General features: G+C 37.6%; 3 protein-coding genes across 5 annotated transcripts; 2 read left to right on the top strand and 1 right to left on the bottom strand.

The window, feature by feature from the left end:
• The first annotated feature begins 1023 nt into the window (after positions 1-1023).
• LOC146508580 (CTP synthase 1-like) lies at positions 1024-12285 on the top strand. Of its 2 annotated transcripts, none has more exons than XM_085177918.1 (18): positions 1024-1201; positions 2842-3021; positions 4082-4252; positions 4403-4503; positions 5220-5336; positions 5577-5660; positions 7304-7384; positions 8082-8233; positions 8803-8935; positions 9103-9191; positions 9765-9859; positions 10346-10408; positions 10547-10590; positions 10674-10770; positions 10851-10906; positions 11144-11240; positions 11437-11581; positions 12021-12285. In XM_085177918.1, the coding sequence occupies exons 2-18, from the start codon at positions 2856-2858 to the stop codon at positions 12094-12096; spliced, it is 1767 nt and encodes a 588-aa protein (XP_085034044.1). In that variant the 5' UTR covers positions 1024-1201; positions 2842-2855; the 3' UTR covers positions 12097-12285. The 2 variants fall into 2 exon arrangements, with proteins under 2 accessions (XP_085034044.1, XP_085034046.1); XM_085177920.1 differs by having other exon boundaries at positions 1025-1170.
• A 389-nt stretch (positions 12286-12674) lies between these two features.
• On the top strand, positions 12675-17990 carry rab42b (RAB42, member RAS oncogene family). 2 transcript variants are annotated; one of them, XR_014877049.1, is made up of 4 exons: positions 12675-14179; positions 14328-14615; positions 15358-17435; positions 17675-17990. XR_014877049.1 is itself a non-coding variant. In XM_085178784.1 (3 exons), exons 2-3 carry the CDS (start codon positions 14398-14400, stop codon positions 15806-15808), a joined length of 669 nt encoding a protein of 222 aa, XP_085034910.1. In that variant the 5' UTR covers positions 12675-14179; positions 14328-14397; the 3' UTR covers positions 15809-17990. The 2 variants fall into 2 exon arrangements, 1 of the variants encoding a protein (XP_085034910.1); XM_085178784.1 differs by having other exon boundaries at positions 15358-17990.
• On the bottom strand, positions 17714-21030 carry taf12 (TAF12 RNA polymerase II, TATA box binding protein (TBP)-associated factor). Its single transcript, XM_085178786.1, has 7 exons — positions 20867-21030; positions 19901-19927; positions 19709-19794; positions 19285-19362; positions 18950-19064; positions 18187-18275; positions 17714-18045 (listed from the first exon to the last, which is right to left on the bottom strand). Exons 3-7 carry the CDS (start codon positions 19784-19786, stop codon positions 18010-18012), a joined length of 396 nt encoding a protein of 131 aa, XP_085034912.1. The 5' UTR covers positions 19787-19794; positions 19901-19927; positions 20867-21030; the 3' UTR covers positions 17714-18009.
• Between the last annotated feature and the right edge of the window lie 1665 nt (positions 21031-22695).

The following is a 22695-nucleotide window of genomic DNA, read 5'->3' as shown; positions in this document are numbered from 1 at the left end:
TGTCATTTGCATCAAAGAAGTCTACATCAGACTGTGGGGGTGGTGGGTGCGGCCTTATCCTCAGATATGTTTTGCAAATAGGTAGATTGAGAGAGGTGGAATTAGCTTTGAATGGCTCTCTTGTATTTTAATGTTTCAAAGACACGAGGAAAGCACAGTAGTTCTTCCTGCAGGAGGTTAATGTGTGTCTCTGCTCACTTGTCAGATGTAATTGAAGGGAACAGCTTATGAAAATGAGGTGGCAGGGACGAGGTCTTTAATTAGATCATGGACAGAAATGAATTAGAATCACCACTCTCATTACCCACAGCAAAACTGGAGCAGCACAACAGTGAATACAAAAAACTTTAATATCTTCGAGGCTGTGTTAGAGTGTAAACTGGGTTTTAAGTGGGACTAGTGCTTTGTCTCATTGTGCCACACTTGCCAAACAATAATACATGAGGACATTGAATTTCTGTGTTAGTAAATGTAAGGCTTATTTCCTTCCAGATCATTATTTATTAATAGTATTATTATACTTGTGAAAGGTCAAGCTTTAGCCTGCTTAGGGGATGAATAATGCAACATAGAAAACTGAGGACATCTAGTGGTGAGTCGGACAAATATGATAATTAGAATAAAGTTCTTCTCCACATATTTTGACTTACAAATTAGTATAATAGCTATGTTTTTATTGCTTTATTTTAAATAGTAATTACTACTAAGCATGATAATATCTCATCACAGTAGTGGAGAAAATCTGTCAATTTATACAAAGACAAAAAAAGATTAAGAAGGCTTTAATAATCCAAAATCATTTTCCTGATGAGTTTTAATTTCTAGTTTCAAAAAAGGTGCAGCTGCACTGACCTTGAAATGCTTTACATTCGCCCCAGTGTGGAGACCCGGGGCATAAAATTCGACCGTAGTTTAATCTGTAAGGCAGAGTTTCTCTGCAATTCAGCTCTGTCATTGGTTAATCCTGTATGGGCGGCGCCCAAGGTCTGCCTGAGCAAACAAAAGGACGGAAAATTTACTTACATTACGAAACGGAAGGACGCAAGCTGTCTGTTGGAGAAGTGGCTCAACCAGTCAGCGCAGCCTGTCATACACGTGTTTGCTGTACTGCAACAACGTGGGCTTTCTTTACGAACAGAAAGAAATTCGTTAGATAAACACTACATCAAGGTATTTCTGGACACTTTGCTATAGCCGTTTGGTGAGTTTGTATGGCTTTTTTTTTAATGACGCTGTATCTCGGAAAGTCGTTTAATTCCGTCGTTCCTCGGAAAGTCGTTTAAAGAAAATGCCGCTAAGTTGGTTATTGGTGTCCCAAAATTGGTCATAACCAGTTAACTGATATAATAACACGATAAATATGACATTTTTCTTGTTGGATGCTATTGAATGAATCAGTTTTTTGTCTCTGTAAGTAAAATCCATAAGGTAGGACTTCACACAAGACAGTATGGATAATGTTAACTGGGTTACGACAGGTGAAAACTAATCAACCGACCAGTTTTCCTCTGTGAAATATGTATGTAGCAATCCTTTAACGACAGATTACCTGCGGCTAAACTCAGTAACCCACGAAAGCTCTCAGGAGCCCCTCTGGAGAAGTTACCCTTACTTATAGCGGCGCTCTTTTTTTTCCCGCCAATTTAACATCATACACTGTCAATAAAACCAACAATAACAAAAGTTAATGCGTCTTTCACACCGGTGTAATTCGATCACATTCTTAGGTTTTACAATTTGGATTTACCAACTTGTGTTCGTACAGTCTCACTGTAATGCATAGGTCCGAACAATGTAAACAAATGAATGTAAACAAAGGGTTAGCCACACCTCTATAAGGAAAAACACCATCATGCTGTCAGTTTAATCAAACCATGATACAGACAGACTGTGCTGTTAAGTGTTATAGCTATAACATTACTGAGCACATAGCGAAATTCTCCATTTAAATGTTGGTGCAGGGCAAGTACCTTGTTAAAATAGACAGTTTAGGAGTCATTCTGTGCAGGGTTTTCCTTGAATCGGACCCCGCCCCCAACGAACAGACACACACATACGCACAAACACAATAATCTTTCTCTTGTCCTAACTTCTTGATAACTAAATTAATAAATATAACATATTATTTAACAAATATAACAACTTATGTGCAGCCCTTGAAACCTGTTTGAGATGTTTTGTTTTCTTCCGATCTTGTTTGACTTGACTGAGTGATCAAGTCGGTCATTCTGACAGATGGAAGCCTGTAACATATTACCAAGAAAGAAATTCCTTTCAATTCTGTTTACTTCCTTTATTTTTATAACTACATTTTCGACTTTTATAGTCCAATACATTCCACAGCTTGGGTCTTTTTCTGAGAAAACACAAATACTAGTACTGATTTGATACCCTGTTATGTTTATGTCGTCATCTACAAATAAAAATAATGTATTGATTCAGCCATATAAATTAAGTCTTATCTGAAATTAAATGCTCAGTATGAGTTTGACTATCCTTACCTTAAAAGAAGGCCAAAAATGTATTAAACAACATTATTCAATTCTACTTATTTAAGTTCTGGAGTATTGGTGACAGGGTCGTGTCAAGCATAGCATACAGCAACTAAAATATCTCGCTGGATAGCGGGATAGCGTTTATTTATTTTCCCCAAAAAACACTATAGAAAATTATAAAATAAAATATATTTTTTCCACTTGCAGAAGGACCCTTGGGACTTTTAATACTATTTGTCTACTTGAGTAAATACAGCTTGTAAATGCCAGTATTGCTAAGAACTTGTCCTAGAAATGTAAAGTACATTTGTAAGTCATTTACTGGATTCCTGTTTTCTGTGTTTAGTCTTAGATGCCACTATGAAGTACATCCTGGTTACTGGTGGCGTTATATCTGGTATTGGTAAGGGCATCATTGCCAGCAGTGTGGGAACAATCCTTAAGTCCTGCGGTCTTCATGTCACAGCCATCAAAATCGACCCATATATCAATATTGATGCTGGAACCTTTTCACCCTATGAGCACGGTAAGTAATTTATAATTTACTGCTTCTAACAATGTCCTTGTCCTCAGTCAATTGCCATCAGCAGTTTGATTCAATTGTTTGATGGAGTTCTGTGGTTAACATTTGACAAGAAGTGCTGTGGGAGTGTTAGAGCCTTTAAGGTAGAGTGGTGTGGGCACAGGTTGTTTCCATACAGTGTTCAGTCACTGACTATTTTTTGATGTGCACCTGTTTAACTGATTGCCGATGGAAGTGTAAAATCAACCAATCACATGGCAGCAACTGAGTGCATTTAGGCATTTATATAGGGTCAAGATGAGCTGAAGAAGTTCAAACTAAGCAGCTGAATGTGAAGGAAAGGTAGATTAAGTGACTTTGTACATGACATGGTTGTTTTTGCTATCTGGGTCGGGATTTCAAAAACTGTTGATCTCTTGAGATTTTTTATATAGTGTTCCCAAAAAAGAGAAGATATCCTGCATATTTGTGTGTTTGCAACCACAAACACCTCATATACAGACCACTGACAGTGGTGAATGTCTTGCAGCAGTATTTTTAAGCAAAAGCAAGCATTGGGTTGTACTGCTAGTGATGCATTAATGGCACTGCTTGCTTTTCCAAGTTTTTGTTGAACAAACTAAATTTAGGAATGGCATCATTCATAGCTCTGACTTTGGAGGCAAATGGAACACAACATTAGTTCACTGTGCCAAAATCACAGATCTCATTCCAATAGAGAACCTTTGGGATTTGGTGGAATATGGAAGTTGCATCTTGGACGTGCAGTCAACAAATCTGCACCAAAGTAAGTCATGCTTTTATGTCAGCATGGACCAAAACCTCTGGACTGTTTCCAACACATTGATGAATCTGTGCCACTAAGAATTATGGCAGTCCTGAAGGCAAAGGGGGTTCCGACACAGTATGAGCAAGGTGTACGTAATAAAGTGTCAAGCATATATCTATTTTTTTATGTTAGTAAGCGGGGCTCAAGTGGGGCTCAGGAAGGATTTTTACCAGGTGAAAATCTACTATAAAACAAACTGTGTGAAAACACTGATGTACTGTTTGTCTTTTCCAGGTGAAGTGTTTGTTCTCGATGATGGTGGGGAAGTGGATCTAGATTTGGGTAACTATGAGCGTTTCCTGGACATCCGGCTTATCAGAGATAACAACATCACAACTGGAAAGATCTATCAATCGGTAATCAACAAGGAGAGAAAAGGAGACTACCTGGGCAAGACTGTACAAGGTTGGATATTACTGTTTACATAACTGCTTTTATTGCCAAAACGGGCCTTAGGAAAGCGGATTTGACATGTGTGCATGCATTTCTCAGGGTGGAGTTATACAATGCAAATGCACAGATAACTATAGCTAAAATTTTTCTTTTCTTTGTCAGTGGTGCCACACATCACAGATGCTATTCAGGAATGGGTAATGAAGCAGGCAACCATTTCAGTGGATGAGGACGGTGTGGAGCCTCAAGTTTGTGTCATAGAGGTAAACTGGGATTTATGTTGTTGGCCAAGGTGACCTGTAGTGTAAATAAATATGCTGTAGTGGGAAGTATCTTATTTACATTTCCATTGGTCATTCTTTAGTCTAGTAGTTCTCAGACTTAAAAAAAAATAATGCTCCACGTCAGAAGTGGAATCCATTTTCCAAAAGGATTGAAAAAAAAAAAAAGCTTGTTGCCTGAAGCGATAGCAAATATTGGCACCATTCAGCAGCAGGTCTGAGAAATAGCTGAACCCGAACAAATGACTGTCACTGTGATGCACCAAAAAAAACAAAAAAAACCAGTAAAAACTGGTAAATAGAGGGATTTAAAAAATGATTTGCTGTTGAAAGGTTGTAAAAACACTGGCTCTGTTTCTAGCCTTGGGAAATAAATGTTTTATGTATTTTTAAAAAACAGTGTTAAATCATTGTGTTATAAATCAAGTGTTTATTTTACAGTATGTGCTGCAAAATTATTTCGTCTTTAATATATTTGCAGCTTAAAAGAGTCAAGTTCTCATAAACCAAGTTAAATTATTATCCTGCCTCTAGCAGTTCTTTCTATACAGCATACTTCAAACCAGCACTGACAGTATTATGGGCTTGGTACTGCTGACAGTGTGCTGTATTTCCCAAGTCTTTCCAAAGTGCTGAGGCTCAGCCTGTGTATTCTTGCATGTAATTCTGTGCTTTAAGCTGGTGTTTTGTGTCCACAGCTAGGAGGCACAGTGGGGGACATCGAGAGCATGCCTTTTATTGAAGCTTTCAGACAGTTCCAGTTCAAGGTGAAAAGGGAGAACTTCTGCAACATCCATGTCAGCTTGATACCACAGGTATGGTTTGCTAGTGACCATGCACAACCAAGCAGTGTTAACAGATATTGTAGAAAAAGTGATTACCTGTAAGATCGCCAGATCTAATGAGTAATTTGAAATATTTTTGTTTCATTAGTCTTAAATTCATTCTTTTGGTAATTGAAGGAACATGGTATTGAACTGGGGGATAATCACTTTGGACTTCTATTGCACGGCCATTTATGCTTTGTTTTGTGTGGATGTATCTTTTCTCTAAAGCCCAATACCACAGGGGAGCAGAAAACCAAACCAACCCAGAACAGCGTCCGGGAACTCAGAGGGCTGGGATTGTCTGCAGATTTGGTGGGTAGTCAGATTAAACTGATTCTTATATCTGCAAGTCAAATGGGTGTATTATGGGTGATCTGCTAACTAGTGTGAGCACTAATAAAAAGTAAAGAGCACCACCACTGAGACTGCACTAAGCGTTAAAATGGCTAACTTGAATTAATTTTACAACTGCGTGCTAAATCAATAGATGGACTGTTTTCTGTAGGATTGATTTGGCAGATTTATTTTTACCACTATTATATCAGTATCATCTGATAATGTCTGTCACTGGATTGGGGGGAACTCACAGGGATCATTTTGTGAGGACGAAGAGTCATATGAGATGTGAAATGCCCGGTTTTAGGTTTTCTCAAGTCAGTTAGCACAAAGAAGCTAGTTTAAACTTGCTTAAGAGTAGGGCTGGGTATCGTCACTGATTTCTAGAATCGATTCAATTCCGATTCACAAGGTCCCGAATCGATTCGATCCACGATTCGATTTAATTCGATTCGATTCAATTCGATTTGAATCTGGGAAATTTTGACAGTCAGAAATATTATAATTCAGATCAGTACATTTACATATTTTTGTATCTATAAAAAGGAAGCTGACACACGCAAGACTTTATCAAAGGTGTGAGCATCACAGCAGATGCCTTTGTGTCAAAGTAGCTGAGGATAAAACACAGAAAAACATGAAGGTGATTTTCCTGGCCTGGGATTTTATAAAAATATTCTGCAGTACATCAAAAACGAAAGAAAACCATTAATCAACATATGAACATTACCTCTGAAGTTACAGCCGTAAGCATTTTGCATTTTGCATTTTGCATAATTTTAAAAAAAAGTTTAAATTTGTTCAGTATTGAACGGCAGAAATTAGGTTTTCTTTTCGGAAGTATATAAAACGAAAAAGAAAATAAACGTCGGCTGACAGCGCTGTAAACAACGGTAGACTTGTGCGTAACAAGCAACCGAATAATGCAGAAAACAGTACAGAGAGAGAGAGAGAGAGAGCTGTGGTCAAAGCAAAACAGTAAAAGTAAGAGTGAATACATGACGATGTTTATGTGAAGCATAGTTTGGATATTCTTTTGCTGCTGGTTCGGTCAATATTGTTTGGAGAGACATCAAACTAACAGCTTCAGAATCAGCACATAAAGGGCGTGAACACAAAGCGCTGAACCGCCGACAGATCAGAATCAGCGCGCTGTCGGCTTTCAGCCCCGACCGTGAGAAAGGCGACATCTAACTGATTCTGATCCGCGGGTCGCGCTGTGTGTTTAAGTCTTTGTGCAGAATCCGTGTTCCTGCTCTCATTTACTGTCTTAGCTGTTTGGTGGTTGTTGAAATTTTGTGAGATTTCACCAGATATTCTGGCATTTTGGGCAAAATAAATTTATATTTAAAAAATCGATTCAGGATTTTAATGAATCGATTTTACGTTATCCAAGCCAGAATCGATTTTAATCGATAAATCGATTATAAAAACCCACCCCTACTTAAGAGTGTACCCCCATTCTTCTGATAAAGCCATCATTTTGAATCACATGTTAATTTCATTATGTACACAATCAAATAAAATTTGGAGTGTATTAAATCGTAAACACTCAAGTGTGCGCTCTGGCATTATTTTGTTTGTATACATTATCCTGATATATGTCCTTCTTTTGGCAGATTGTTTGTCGCTGTACAACTCCTCTAGAAACATCTGTCAAGGAAAAGATCTCCATGTTTTGTCATGTGGAGCCCACACAGGTGATTTCCTGTAAAACTGTAGGTAGGATAGGCTACTTATGTTAGTTATGAGCTAGTACAGTTCTCATCACTACTCACATCTACTATTTCAGATAATGTTGTCATATAGTATAAGTAGATATAACATTATATAATAATTTATTATTATTATTAAATAATTAATTTTGTTGCTATGATATCATTAGATTTAGATAGATGCTGACCTCAGATGTGTAGAAATGGAAAGCATATCCTCTCATCAGCCACTTTGTTAGGTACACCTGCTCAGGTGCTTGTTTGAGCCAAGCATCAGAATGGGAAAGAAAGTTGATGTGACTTTGAAAGCTGATCTACTGGGATTTTTCATCTCCAGGTTAATTCCAGAGTTCGGAGAATAATAGACAGACTGCTTTGAGCTGATAGGAAGGCAGCTGTACCTCAAATAACCACTCGTTACAACCAGGGTATTCAGAAGGGGTCAGAATGTGGTGTAGAGAAATTGAAAGCGTGGATCCATCCTACTTTGTATCAACAATTCAGACCAGCGGTGATGTTGCAAAGATGTGGGGGATTTGTAACATTTTATACCAAGAGACACTCTGGACCTTTTGATAGCTAAGGCATACCTAATAAAGTGACAGGTCAGTGTATAAAAATGTTTTTTTTAAAAAAAAGGTAGCAGATGTCAACAAATAACACGTCTTCTAATTCCTTTCAGGTGATCTGTGTCCACGATGTCTCCTCAATTTATAGAGTTCCTCTGCTGCTGGAGGATCAGGGTGTTGTGAGGTACTTGTGCGAGCGGTTGAACTTGCCCATTGAGATGAGACCCAGAAAGATGTTCACAAAGTGGAAGGAGATGGCTGACCGGTAGGAAAGAGTATCTCAGCCTTTAACTATTTCTAATTTTGTCTTGAACAGGGAAAACTAGATACATTCATTTAAGGTACAAAATGTGGACTTGGCTGCTATTTGTTTTGGACTGTGTATTTCGAAGCCTTGGACATCCACAATGCTGTTTTTTTTTTTTTTTTGTTTGTTTTTTTTGTTTGTTTGTTTGCTTTTGCTCCTTGCTCGTGACATAACCTCAAATACAACATAGAAAAAGGACTCTGTGTGTTTATTCAATTTAAAACTTGGTGTCAGACTTGGCTGAGTTTCTGGACCCCTTGAACATAACATTACTAGACAAGTAGGCGTGACAGATTCAATCTAAGTTTCAGGACCTCCTAATACGTCAGCAATAATGATGCTTGTTATGATTTTGGTCACAAAACCTTCCCTAAAAGAATGCTGACACCAGAAGCAGATTTATTTATTTATTCTTTTCCCAGTGAGTACAACATACTGAGCGTTGAGGTAAAACGGGTAGCTGAGGAAGTAATCATTCAAAGAATGCACCAGATTCTGTACTATAAATCATCTCCCTCTCTTTTCAGATCCGACCGTCTCTTGGAGCATGTTTCCATAGCCCTGGTGGGAAAATATACAAAGTTAGCTGACTCCTACACATCTGTTATTAAGGCCCTAGAGCACTCAGCCCTTGCCATTAATCACAAACTAGAGGTCAAGGTAAGGAGAAAACTCTTCTAATTTCTGAATTTTGCATCGCTGTTTTCAGTTTGGACTGTTGTCAGATAAACTTGCTATACTTAAATAAAACCTCACATATTCCTGTATTTGTACAGCCTGTTGTTGACTGATCTCCATCCAGATTACACTGTTTGTTGTTATTGCAGTACATAGACTCTGCAGATTTGGAGACTACTACACTGCAAGATGATCCAGTGAAATATCACGAGGCCTGGCAGAAACTCTGCAGTGCTCAGTGAGTAGACAAAACAAGGCGAAAACACGCTAAGAAGTGTGGATAATCTTGGATAATCAGCAGCTGTCGATATTAAAATGTACACTCTGGTGATACAGTATTATAGTTCGTGCAGCTATGGTAGTAGCAATATTGCAAACGGGTTAAAAGAAAAGTCCTGCTTGTCTGTGGCTGTTTCAAAAGAAGCAGTAACAGGGTATGCTACAAGTTGGGGACAGCCAAAAAGATTATTGTATTACTGCAGGGGGTTGTTTTGATAAAGGAAACACAATTTAGGATAGTGGTTTTTTTTGTTTTGTTTTTTTTCTTCTTCTTCTTTCTTCATCTTTTTGAAGAACAATGTCACTAGTGTGTCTTAATCAGATACTATCACAAACTAACGCTTTTCTAATTATGTTACTTAGTTCACTAACCATACGATACTGAATTATCTTACATTGGCTGTACAATACCAGCCTGGCATTTTGCTTTTTTAAGTTTTCCAGAGAGAGTGACACAAGGTTTAAATAGATTTAAGTGGTTCTACATGTGTCTGTGAAATCTCAGTGATGGTCTTTTCTGTCCTTTCCACAGTGGTGTTTTGGTGCCAGGAGGTTTTGGTGCAAGAGGTACAGAAGGCAAGATGGAGGCTATTTCTTGGGCACGGAAACAGAATAAGCCATTCCTGGGTAAGGGAGATGTCAGGCTATGCTGTATGCTGTGTATCATCTTATATTGCAGTTGGATGTAGTTCGAGCAGTTATTGAAAGACAAATAGGGGGAAACACATTGAGTTGATTATAGATATAGACTCAGTCTAAGCAGAGACTCTGTCCTACACACCTTAGTGCTGGGTGGTGTAGAGGATGTGCTGGGATGCTGTTCATATATTTTATGTATGATGTGAATTTTTCAAATACCGCTTACACCAATGAAAAGACAAACCCCCTACTGGGGTTTTGTTTCAAGGTCTTGTATTTGTTTTGGCTGCTGAAATTCTCTGTGGTGCATATTGAAAGGGTAATCTGTATTTACTGCACACCTTTCTTTACTGACAATTAATCATATGAGGTAGCACTTAATATATAAATTCATTACATATAGTCAGTGATTTATATATTATATAAAAATATGTTGTTTAATATTTAGAATTCCACTGGCCTTGTTTTTTGCAGGCGTTTGTTTGGGCATGCAGCTGGCAGTGTGTGAGTTTGCCCGCAGTGTTCTTGGATGGGAAGGTACGTGATTGTTTAGTTCTGCTGAGGACACAGTTAAGAAACATTTGCTTCCAGTGGTTTCTAATTTAATGATGAATAAAGCTTCCACCTATTGGAAAGCTGATTTGTGCTCAGATCAGTTCATCTTGTGTTTTTCAGATGCCAACTCCACAGAATTTAATCCAGAATCCAAACACCCTGTGGTATGTTATCTTCTTTGGGGTTTTTTTACCTTGCATTTTTACCATCCATTATCAGTTATATAATCTTGATTTGATCTCTACAGGTAATTGACATGCCAGAACACAACCCAGGCCAGATGGGTGGGACTATGAGGTTGGGAAAGAGGCGGACCATTTTCTCATCCAGCACCAGTGTGCTGAGTATGTATCTCCCTGGATCAAATGATACATGGACTTCTTCTACCTAATTACTGTTGATAAAATATTTTTTATTCTTCCAGGAAAGCTATATGGAGATGTGGAATATGTTGACGAACGGCACAGACACAGATTTGAGGTAGTGATCCAAACAAGGGTTTAAAGGTTTTTATCATACAGCGAAAAGTGTGGAAATTATTTTTTTAAATACAAAATTTATTAAGCAAAACGTATTGTGTGCAGTATCTTATCTAACTTTGAGATTTGATTTGAACATTATTTTGTTTTGTTGGGTCCATGGCTTTTCTTCTAGAAGTACTGCAAGAACAAAACAAAACATAAAACCTTGAATCACAGAATCTTATCTTATTTTCAGGTGAATCCAGAGCTGAAGCATCACTTTGAACAAAAAGGACTTCAGTTTGTTGGTCAGGATGTGGAAGGAGAGCGAATGGAAGTCATTGAATTAGAGGGTATGGGGAAAGCGTGTTTGAAATCCAGCACCCACCGGCTTCTTCTAATACATACAATTCTTGAACACGATGTAGAGAAATCATGTTTAACCCCAAACTGTCCTTCGTTATGATATCAAACATTTAATCTTTGTTGTTTAAATGAAGCCTGAGGGAGCAGAAACATGTGCAGTAATACGCAATTTTTTGGTTTCAGACCACTGTTACTTTGTTGGAGTGCAGTATCATCCAGAGTTCACCTCCAGACCTATCAAACCTTCTCCTCCATACTTTGGTCTCCTGCTGGCCTCTGCAGGAAAACTCCAGAGCTACTTGGCCAAGGGCTGTCGCCTTTCTCCACGGTAACCACCAGCACATCAATCACCAATTCAACAGTTATTTAAAGGAAATGAAACTGCAATGGTGACAGTCCAACAGTTTCGAAGTTTAGCTGCAGCTATAACTTCCCAGCTCGCTTATTCCATCATGGCATTTCTCCAACCTCCAAACAGTTGAATGTTATTTCACCTTGCTCTCCTTTTTCATCATATTTAGCTGACCTTTATGCTTTGATGACACTTTTAATAAGTAATCTGAATGGTAAACATGTGGAAAAAAACTCCTACAAAGAACCTACAACTTGATCAATATTTAACATCAGTCATTAAGCATTTTGCCCACACATATTATATCTGCATTTAAAACTGATGCTATGTCACAACAATTCCCGCAGTTACAGTAAAACTGTCCCTATAATGTCTTGCTGATGTAATAATCTTATGAATTTACCTTTCATTTCAGGGACACCTACAGTGATCACAGTGGTAGCAGCTCACCCGACATGGACATGCGTGAGCTGAAGTTTCTGTCTTTGTAGAAGTAATTTTTGTGTATGTGCCGCTCATGGAGATCACCCAGGAAATACCCTAACTGACTCTGCACAAACAATCTTTGTATTACTCTGCATTTTTGAATTGTTAATACTTTATTGTCATAACAATTTATAATTTATGTTCTTCAAATATTTTCCCTACAGCAAAATATTAAAGGTAGTGAATTCTGTTTATTTTGGTGTTTTAAAGTTGCTGCAAAAATCAAGTATTAATAAAGGTTTTGTGAGGGAACTCAAAAAAATGTTGCTGTAATGGAGCTTGTTAAAAAAGAATACACTAAGGTACATGATTAAAGGGAAGATATAAGCCCATTAGTATAAAGTGTACTGCCGTTATCATAATGATGTTCTGGTCAAATATTGAGAAGATGTGTATTTTGGAGTTTTTCAGAGAAATATTTTTCAGAGACGTTCTCAGTTTTTTGGAATTGTAGCATCTGAGAAAGGGTTAAGTGGGATTTTTTATATATATATATATATATATATATATATATATATATATATATATATATATATATATATATATATATATATATATATATATATATATATATATATATATATATATATATGGAATTACTGATATATTTATCTTTTTAAATTGTTGTAATTGTTTGTCAGTTTTTTCATCTGTATTTCCCCCATAGTTTAATACTGGTTTGGTTTTAAACAGTCTTTCTCTGTATTACATCCAAATCTGTTTGGACATGAGGCTGTGACTCTCGGGTGAAAATGTGAAATATTCTGCTTTGATAATGTTAAAGATTTAGGCAGGAATCAATCACATGGATGCAGGCTTTTAATTTCTGCATGTAAGCTGTCATTTGAAGACTCGCTCACTTTGGAACACCATTAGTTTGTGAAGCCCTAAAACTGAACTGACCAGTTCAGGTTGCACAACTTTTGCCTATGACCAGTAAACATGATTGCCCTTTACCGCTATTTCTGATTAAGAACTGTTTAAATTGAAATATGCTGATGCAGTCATCTGACATCTGGGGAAATTTAAGCAACCTTTGCGTAACAACAGAATAAAACTAAAACTACGATCTCAAATGGAAGCATCAGTAAAAGCATCTAGTAGGATATCACTATCAAATGTCCCTCTTGCATTTTCAGTCTTAAGTAACATGAGATCCACTTTTGTTACCATTGTGTGACCCAAATGCACTGAAATGCCTTTTATTTATTAAATTTAGATGCATGTGTTATGCAGCACGTCTGTTTATTTGTATTTTTCTTGGGGGGGGGGTGTCCTGGAGAATATTACCCCTACAACCTGTAAGTATGTGTGAATGACTTTTCATAAATATGCTGGTGTCACAACTGCCTAGGGATGGACTCATTATCCTACTAACCAGGACAGTGGAGAGGAACCTTGTTGCTCTCCATGGTGCCTTCATGTAACGTGAACCCGTTCATCACTGCATAATGTTAAGAGGTCATGGTTGCTTTACATATAGCTGTGAGACCAGTTTGGCTTTCCCAGAGGATAAAAAGCGACATTGTTATCAACTTCCCTTTTCAGATCCTCGCTGCACGTATGAGATCATAAAGTGATAAAAACTGTTGAAATTGTGTGGCAACTGTTAGAGTTGCCAACAGTCACCCTCATTTTGTATGTTTGTTGATGATGAAGTCCCTATTGGCTCTCAACTACAGGAAACTGCACAGTTTCCCCTGATAAGTTTTTTTAGGCAGCCACTACTTCCTTAAACGTCCCCCTTTCCCACATCTGGCCCTCCCTTTGTCCTTGTGCTCTTGCCCCTCCTTTAGTCAAGTATCAACAAGCAACCTTTAGAAGTACACGCCCCTGCAAAGCCACACTTGTGTACAAGCTTACTATACTAGTTAAGATCAGCAGCTCAAATGGATCCACTTTGTGGGGCAGATTTTTCTACATACCTGCCCTCGTAGAGGATTTGAAGAGCCACCATGGGAATGAGAGCTGTACTGCAGTCACAAAAGGAAAGAAGTTTGGGATGGCTGTGAACACTGCTGCTGCATTGGTAGTGAGATTAATAAGGAGTGGCTTAATGCCTGTTTCTCAACATTTGGATTGTCAGAGGTAAGAAAGCAACTGGTGGTAAGTTTGTGTGGTAGATAGTCTCCATGAAGTTATGTCTCTTTCTTTCTCTTCAGTCTCAGTAATCTCTCACTATATTTGCTTTTAACCTTTTCTAATCTTTGTGACAATCTGTTTTTCTCTTTCCCAGAGCTTGTGCACACCTTCATATCTCCAAAAGCTGTCATTCCTGTCTTAATCTCTTGTAACTGCCAGCAACAATGGACCTGACTTTGTGGCAGTACCAGTTCAGGATCATCATGCTGGGCGATTCAACTGTGGGAAAGTCCTCCCTACTGAAACGCTACACAGAGGACTTGTTTATGGAGTCCATCAACGAGACAGTAGGTGTTGACTTCTACGTTCACTTCCTGGAGGTGGAACCGGGGGTCCGTGTAAAGCTGCAGTTCTGGGACACAGCAGGACAGGAAAGGTTCAGGTATGGATGATCTTTGAATAAGATATATGCATTCTACAATGATATGAGCTTTATGTTGGAATCCAGGTAACATTTATGTCGTTTTTAATGCATTAGGCCACATTACAAGGACCCTGTTCAAATAATGAAAATTAGAGACACTTTAGTTGTGTGCGACAAATGAACTAGGGCCTATACTGTTCACAATAAAGTTGTTTTGCTTTGTTTACTTTCTGCTATGATTGTGTATCCACCCTGTCAGTGTCACAAGATAGGTGTGTACAGAAGTGCAGTTTGTGCAATACTTCTAAATTGAAGATTGAGCTCTTTTAAATGTAATATTTTCCAGGCTCAGCGTATTTAATGAAAGAACTAGGAGAAGCATGCTTCATTCTGTCTCCAAATCCTTTATTTTCCAGTTCTCCAGCTGAATGAACTGAAACAAATTGCAAACTACGCCTGTTTGCATTTAACTTCACTCTGGATGGGATCTATAATCCCATTAAGTGAACCAAAGGCTTGTCCTGTTGTCAGAAATACCTGTTTAGATGAAGTTTTCACCACCTGACAGTTTAGATGACCTTTGGCTCAATAAATCAGGGGGAACTGTTTGTATGAATGCTTGTCCAAAAGAGCTGACGTTATACACAGCAGCTGTTAACTGCTCATTAGAACAGGACATAAATTTTGATTCTGTTTGCCAGTGTGGGTTTTTCTATCTCTCTTAAGATTTTTTACCCCTTTGTCTCACTTCTTTCCTCAGATCAGTGACCCGCTCCTATTACCGCAACTCAGTTGGAGGCATGCTAGTGTTTGACATCACCCATCGAGCCTCCTTTGACCATATTAAAGACTGGCATGCTGAGGTGTGCGAGCGAGTACAGCCACATAAGGTTCTGTTCATCCTGGTGGGTCAAAAGAATGATCGAGATGCTCACAGGGAAAGGGCGGTGAGCCGAGAAGAGGCAGAGAATCTGGCCCAGCAGCTAGGAACGCCCTACGTGGAGGCCTCTGCAAAGTCTGGGCAACATGTAAAGGAGTGCTTCGAGCTCCTCACTCGACGGATCTACCAGGGACTATTGAGTGGAGAGATAGAGTTGCAAGAGGGCTGGGATGGAGTCAAGTGCACTGCCCCACAGGCGCTACAGTTACAGCGAGCCAACATGCCTCAGCCAAGAACAGCAACCAAGGACAAGAAAAAGTGTTGCAGTTAAACTGTGGACATGTGGTGCCCATCTATGTGAACTCACGTGACTGTAAAAGCAACAAATAACTGTGAGCAGGTTAGATCGGTGGTGGCATATTACTGTAAGGCACAAAAATCATAAAACACGCTAGTATGAAAAGTATTTTTGCACATTTTTTGTGAAGATGAATCTTTTAGAACTATAAGATGCTATTATTTTATTTTGTGTTGGCTCTGTGAAATAAAATGGGGAAATAGGTCAGTGTAGTGTTAATTTTTTTTCTGTAACAGATATTTTTACACTTTTTGCTTTTTTGCCATCAGCAGGTCATGTGCTCGACTCCTGTTGTATTGATTATCATTTAATGAAACTGAACTTTTCACTGTAAAGCCCAATAACCTTTCCGATCTTGATATAGCTTCACCATTAGGTTCAAATTTAAGTTTGCTCAATGTCACTTGTAACACTGAGCTCAAAATATGCCTTACAAAGTACTCAAAGCTGCTAGTGAAACTGTGGACTTTTAATAGAAAAATCTATATTCTGTATTTATAAGAGAAATATGGTAATTCTCTCTTTAGTGAGATGTCAGCTCCACAGCATATTACGCTAATGGACTTATGAGGTCATGGCTAACCTCAGTTCAGCTGGGGCAGAGGCTGTAATATGACAAGTTGTTTGTTCTTTTCTCTAATTTGTCTAATGGGTGCTAAAGATGTAATTGTGTCAGAGTCACAATTATTCAAAAGTGAGAGAAGAAATGAACAAATCTAAATTATTGATTTCTCTACCTCGAAACCCGTACACTGGTAAAGTGGTTCCACCGGCTTGAAGGTTGAGGAGGCGAGGTAGTCTGCACAGCTCTTGTCCACACAAAGACATTACAAAAAGCGGTTTGCAAGCAGGTTTATGACTTTGAGGGGTCAAAAGTGATAGGATTGGAGCCACTGCTCCACAAAGGTATTCTGTATTTTCTTTTCAATTTCTATATTCCTATATTGTTTGTTCTGCCTGTAACTGGCAGCTATTAAGGTACTCGGTCCCTTGGTTCAGATTACAAATATTGCCTTGAACCTTCATTTGTCTCTTCAGTTATTCTTATGAGCCTGAACAGTTGTCTTGTAACATAACTAGTAAATATCCTGTGAGGAACTGGTTGTCTGTAGGTGTTTCTGTGGAAATTCATTAAACTCTCAGGTGCATACATTAAATTGGGGTTTTTCCCCCAGTGTCTCTGCAACTAAAACAAGGTCATTAAATGATGGCTGGTAGCCATCTGCTGTTTCTGAATATCTTTCTTTATCCTTGGTCGGCTGCAAGTATGCAGGAAGTCCATTTAATCACATCTGAGCCTTTGTGGTGTATTAATGTAATACACAGTGTGGCAATTTCACATCTACTAGAAATGTGAAACAGCATCTCAGATAATTAACATATCCATGTAATTTGACCAACTTAAGTCTGGCAATACATACACCATACTCCAACCTTCCGATTGGTAATTTCAGTCATTAATTTCTTACAATGACAATTTCTTCCATCTGAAGTTTGTCTTATCTGGATGCAATTTTCCAAAGTAAACAAAAGAAAAATTAAAAACCAAAACAATATGCTAAAAAATGTGTTAAGGTTGGTGTAGTAGTTTTCAATAACGGTGCACAACAACACATAATAATGGACACCAAACCACAGAGCAATTTGGTAGTTTACACCTCAATTAACTACAAAAACCTATAAATAAGTATAATGATAATCATTGCACAAATTGATTTAATAAAAAAAGAGGAGTCCCAATCAGTCATATACTTTACTTGCAATATATCTAATCTAATGATAAATCTCTAATGAGAAAGGTAAAACCAAGTATTTTAGGAAGGCACAGACGTGAGTCAGGTAACACTGACATCCAAGTAATAAACGATACCAAGAAAGTATTTGAGTCATTTTTTATTGACAAAGATGCAATGGAGTTCTGCCAGGTTTAGCTTAATGGCAACAATACAGAATCAAACATACAAAGACCACTATTGTGCAATGACTCTGGCAAAACACATAAAACTTACAGAGCTATGACAATGAAACATTAATGTCAAGAAAAATACATCCACCAATACCACCTCTCTATTTTAGTCAAAAAAATAAACAAACAAAAAAAAACATCCCAGTTGACAGGAAAATAAAAGAGAATGGAAAAAAAAACAAAACACAATAGGTACATCTTAGTCGTGCTACTTTTTGGTTGTCTTGCGGATCAGCGCCATTCTCTGAAATGAGAATAAATGAAAACAATTAGGCCCAGTGTTCATCATAATACAAACCAAATTAACCATACTGACAAATATAAGATCAGCAGTTATTCTACCATTTACAGTAATCTAACATGTGTAGCAGAGCCAATCGCTCACCTGTTTGTGGGCCTCTGTGGTACAAGCCTTCTTGAACGGCCGGATCTCATCTGAGCCATAACCAGGAATCCACATGTTCCACTGGCGCTCTGAGAAAAGCAATGCACAATGGCAGCAGGCCACAGACTTTAAAAGGCTCATCGGGATTTACAATAGATATTGATATCGAAGTGATCATAGCTGGCAAATAACCCAGTCTATAAGGAAAGATCTAATTTCCATCTCATTTTTCAAAAATTGTTTTATATATATATATATATATATATATATATATATATATATATTTATTATATTTTTTTTTCTTTCAAGGCTTTTACAGTAAATAATTTAAACTCCCTCTGTGATATTTAAACTTATCACAGAAAGCACATAGTTTACCTAACATTTATCTGAAACCATCTACAAATATTAAATTAAGTTCTTATCATTAATATAATTTAAGTGATAAAAAAAATCTATTCATACCAGACGTTTTTTATGCATATAAAGTCTGCTAAATCACCTTGTGCTCTCAAAGTAACAACAAAATTTGAATATAAATAGCCAACAAATGATAGCAGCAAATAAATAATTCAAATCAAATTCTCATAAGGCATGTAGCACTGAATTAAATATAAGCCTTGATAATATTTCTGTAAACAGCTGCCAACCAATAACTGCAGAATAAACATTCTTACGTCCTTTGTGAGAGCTCAAGGCACACAGTACAACCTGACAAAATAAAGAATGACCCAATCACTCAAAAACGTCACAAGCAACTTACCTAGATGTAACTGAACATCTTTCACCTCCAAGGTGTTGGACTTGCGGTGGCGTGCCAGCTGACAGGCTGCCGTCACTACACTCTCTATAAAATCATCCGCAATTTGTAGCAGCATCTGAGAAGAAAACAGGGATTTTGAAAACCAGACGGCGAACTGAAGAAACCATCCGTTTCACTATAGCTTGAAAACCATCATATTTTCAGCTGTTAACAGCATTAGGCAAGTTTTAATTGCAAATGATGACAAAAGGCTTTAAAGCAAAAATATGTAAATGTTATTCAATACAGAGAAGATCAAAAAAATCTTGCACAATTTATTTAAACTACTGACAAACCTCCTCTACGTCCTCATCCAGCTGCTCATTTGGGTCAATCTCTCTCACCAGGTCCTGCAGCTTTTTCTTACTTAGCACCTGGGAAAAAAGAAGATGCATCCATCATCCTTTAATAAAAGCTAATGGGTGCAGTTGTGTGGTCTGCATAATACCTTAGTGATAGTAAGAGATAAAAAATAAAATGGAAAAAATGAAAAAACACAATACAACACAGTTTTCTCACATTTAAAGCAAGGAGCCATAAGTTTTGCACTGATATTTCATGAAAAAAAAAAAAAAAAAAAAAAAAAAAACCCAAAGAAAAAGAAAGAATCTTCATGTAAAACAAAATACACTCTCAATCTTTTGCATTTTAAGACGTGAAGTCAGTAAGTTATTACACAGATCCCGGCTTTTGGTTCTGCTAAGCAAAAAATTAACTAACCTGAGATCCTTCCGGACTACTTCTACCCGCAGGGCCTGGTGGCAGACCCTTAACCACTGTCACAGTGCTGTTAGCCATGCTGGTGGCTAAAGGAAAAGCAGAGAGACTCTGAAGCGTCACTGCGGGGCAAAAAAGTTGTGGTAGGTCTCTCGAACCCTCAGCAGCAAGTTGAACTCAGATGCGATGAATTACCTCTTTATCAGGACCGCAGCCGTGAATCTGAAATTAAAAGTCAGTAATTAGCGTTACTACAGAAATTGATCACAGGTTGATCAAGCTGTTTAGGCTGAATGTCAGGACATTCATAAAAAAAGGTGGTCCTTAGAGTCGTTGACAGACTTGATGATCATGAGCCAAAGTGTCAAAAAAAAAGGTGCGGGTCATTTCCATCACTGGGGGATAAGGGCAAAACTACTCTTGCCCACTCCATCATGTGACCTATTGAGGTGACCATCTACACCCACTGTAAACGACCATTATTGATATAATTAGAATGTCAGGTATCAACAAACTACAATGCAGTCTTAGGATCCCTTCCCAGTAGTTTCACCCTTCACCCCCTCAATGATGATAATGGCTTAACGACTCTCAGGACCACCTAAAGGGGAAAGTTCCCGGGATTTCCCACCTTTGCTTTTTAAAATTGAATAAGCCTCTTGGATAAAACGTCTTCAGAAACCTAAAGAAGTCCAGTTGCTTTCTTTATTCAAGCTCTCAAGACTCTCTTGGTTTTAAAGTAAAAAATAACACGAAGTTTTACCATAAAACCCGGTGCTTTATATTTACAATAAAGGGCCTTTTAGCGATAGTTGACTTTATTTATTGCTTACAACATTTATTAATAACTCTACTACCTTTACAATACCGAAAGTATGCATAGACACAAGCCATGCAACTTAGCCGACAAACAATGGCATGGGTTTACTGAAAACATTAATCGAGTTAGTGAAAAATAAGACACTCAAAATATAAAAACAACAGATAATAGATTAATCATGGCCGTGGAGTTTCACTGAATAAAACAAACAATAAAAAACACACCGAAGTTTGCGCTAACATTGGTGCTAAAAACAATAGCGGCTAACGTTAGCACCGAATCCGGTGGAGAATCGATATGGAGGCTAAATCTTAAAACTGTGCGTCAAATTGTCAACTTACTCAGTTAAACAAGCACTATCTGTCCATCCTTCGGCGTTGCTGTGATGCCAAATTTGTTGTTTGACACAAAAATCGTCTCTCACTTTCCCCTTTGGGTAGCTGGAAAAATAACCGAGGTTTCCTTTCAGTACTTCCGCTTTGTTGATCTCCGTTTCCTGTGGGCGCCGCAGCCCTGGGTCCTCTACTTTGCCGCCTGCTGGATGTTTTGTGGAATTACAACAACAAAAACTCGGATTGATCTTCTAATAAAGAAGCGTTGCTTTCTTTAGTAACTACACGAGCTAATTTTACTAAAAAATAAAAGTTTACATGCTTCGAACAATAGTTATAATACTTAGTTATAATATATAATAATATAATAATATTTTCATCACATAACTTATACACTTATTCCTTTCCCTTCTGCACAATACAGTGCAAACGTCTTGAGTCACACATATTTTTAAATACATATTTTTATTCTATTTATTATTCATTATTACATTATGTTTATATATTTTATATTCTGTTCTCAAGGAGTTGCTTTCTTGTAATTCTTTAAAATTTAATTGAGCAATAGTTCTCTCATTTTCATTTTTTTTTTAGTTCTTTCTCGTTCGTTTTCACTTCAATCATTGCACCTGAACATTTTCAAATGATTATTGTGTGCTTGTGTGTTTGTTTTGGTTTTTATTTGTTTTCTTTTAAACTACTAACACGGATATTATCATTGAAGCCACAAAAAAAAGAAAGAAAAAAGGGGTTTTTCCTTTCCATTGTCCCAGGCCAAAGCGGTTGTTCATAAGGGGTCATCTGATTGTTGGGCTTTTCTCTGTTTTCTCTGTATTATTGTAGGGTCTTTACCTCACAAAACAAAGCGCCTTGATGCAACCTTTGTTTTGATTTGGCCCTGCAGAAATATAACTGAATTGAAGTAAAATATCAGATGAAACTGGACAAGCAGAAGACAAAAGAAGAGGTGGTAGGTCCAACAAGCTTCATACAGCATATGAACAGTATCTGAAAGTCATGTCCTCAAGAAACAGAAGTCCAGCAAGAGAGATGTGTTTGGAAAGATGTATCTGGACCTTCAGTTGAACCATCTACTGTTGACTGAAGCCTCGTCAGAAATGGTCTCAGTGAAACAGGGAGAAAAGGCTGAGGTATGACAAATTACACAAAATTTATACTGAAAATCAACGACAACACGTCTTATAAAGTGATGAATCAGAATCTGAAAATTTTCATTTCTCGTCAATATGTGCAGTTGAGGTCAGGAGAGCGATACAACAGTGAGTGTCTCAGCCATCTGGATGCTCTGTCACGGTTTGGGGCTGCATTTCAGCCAGTTCGTTTGGGGATTGTATGAAAACTGGTGGAATTATGAACACAGAAAAGTAGAACACAGATTTTGATCCACCATGCAATACCATCTGGAAAGTGTTAGCAATTGATCTCAATCACACTACCAATGCAGTGAAAAGCCCACCATAATAGAAACACAAAGAACAGAGTTCAGGTTGTGTTGAAGAATAAAGAAGGAATGTATTTAATTTTAAAAACTTTTGCTTTATTTTAATGTATGTTTGTACATTTCAATAAATCAACTGCACCTCTTTCCCATTTTCCCAGCAAAATATAAAGTAATGAGGAGTGGCTCAATAATTTTATAAGACACTGTAGTCTCTCTTTTTTTAAGTAATATGTTGTTTCAAGGCCAAAAATTTAACAAAACATTTCTTTGTTGTTGCTTTTTACTTTATTGGTGTTTTTATTCATCCGCAGTGAACAAATGCACAGTAATCTCAAAATATTGCGCACAATATCCCCAAACCCCATGAATGTCCACT

The sequence above is a fragment of the Neolamprologus multifasciatus genome, chromosome 11 (assembly GCF_963576455.1).
Source record: "Neolamprologus multifasciatus chromosome 11, fNeoMul1.2, whole genome shotgun sequence".
Classification (NCBI taxonomy): domain Eukaryota; kingdom Metazoa; phylum Chordata; class Actinopteri; order Cichliformes; family Cichlidae; genus Neolamprologus; species Neolamprologus multifasciatus.
The sequence above is the reverse complement of the archived record's forward strand: the minus strand, read 5'-3'. Positions and strand labels throughout refer to the sequence as shown.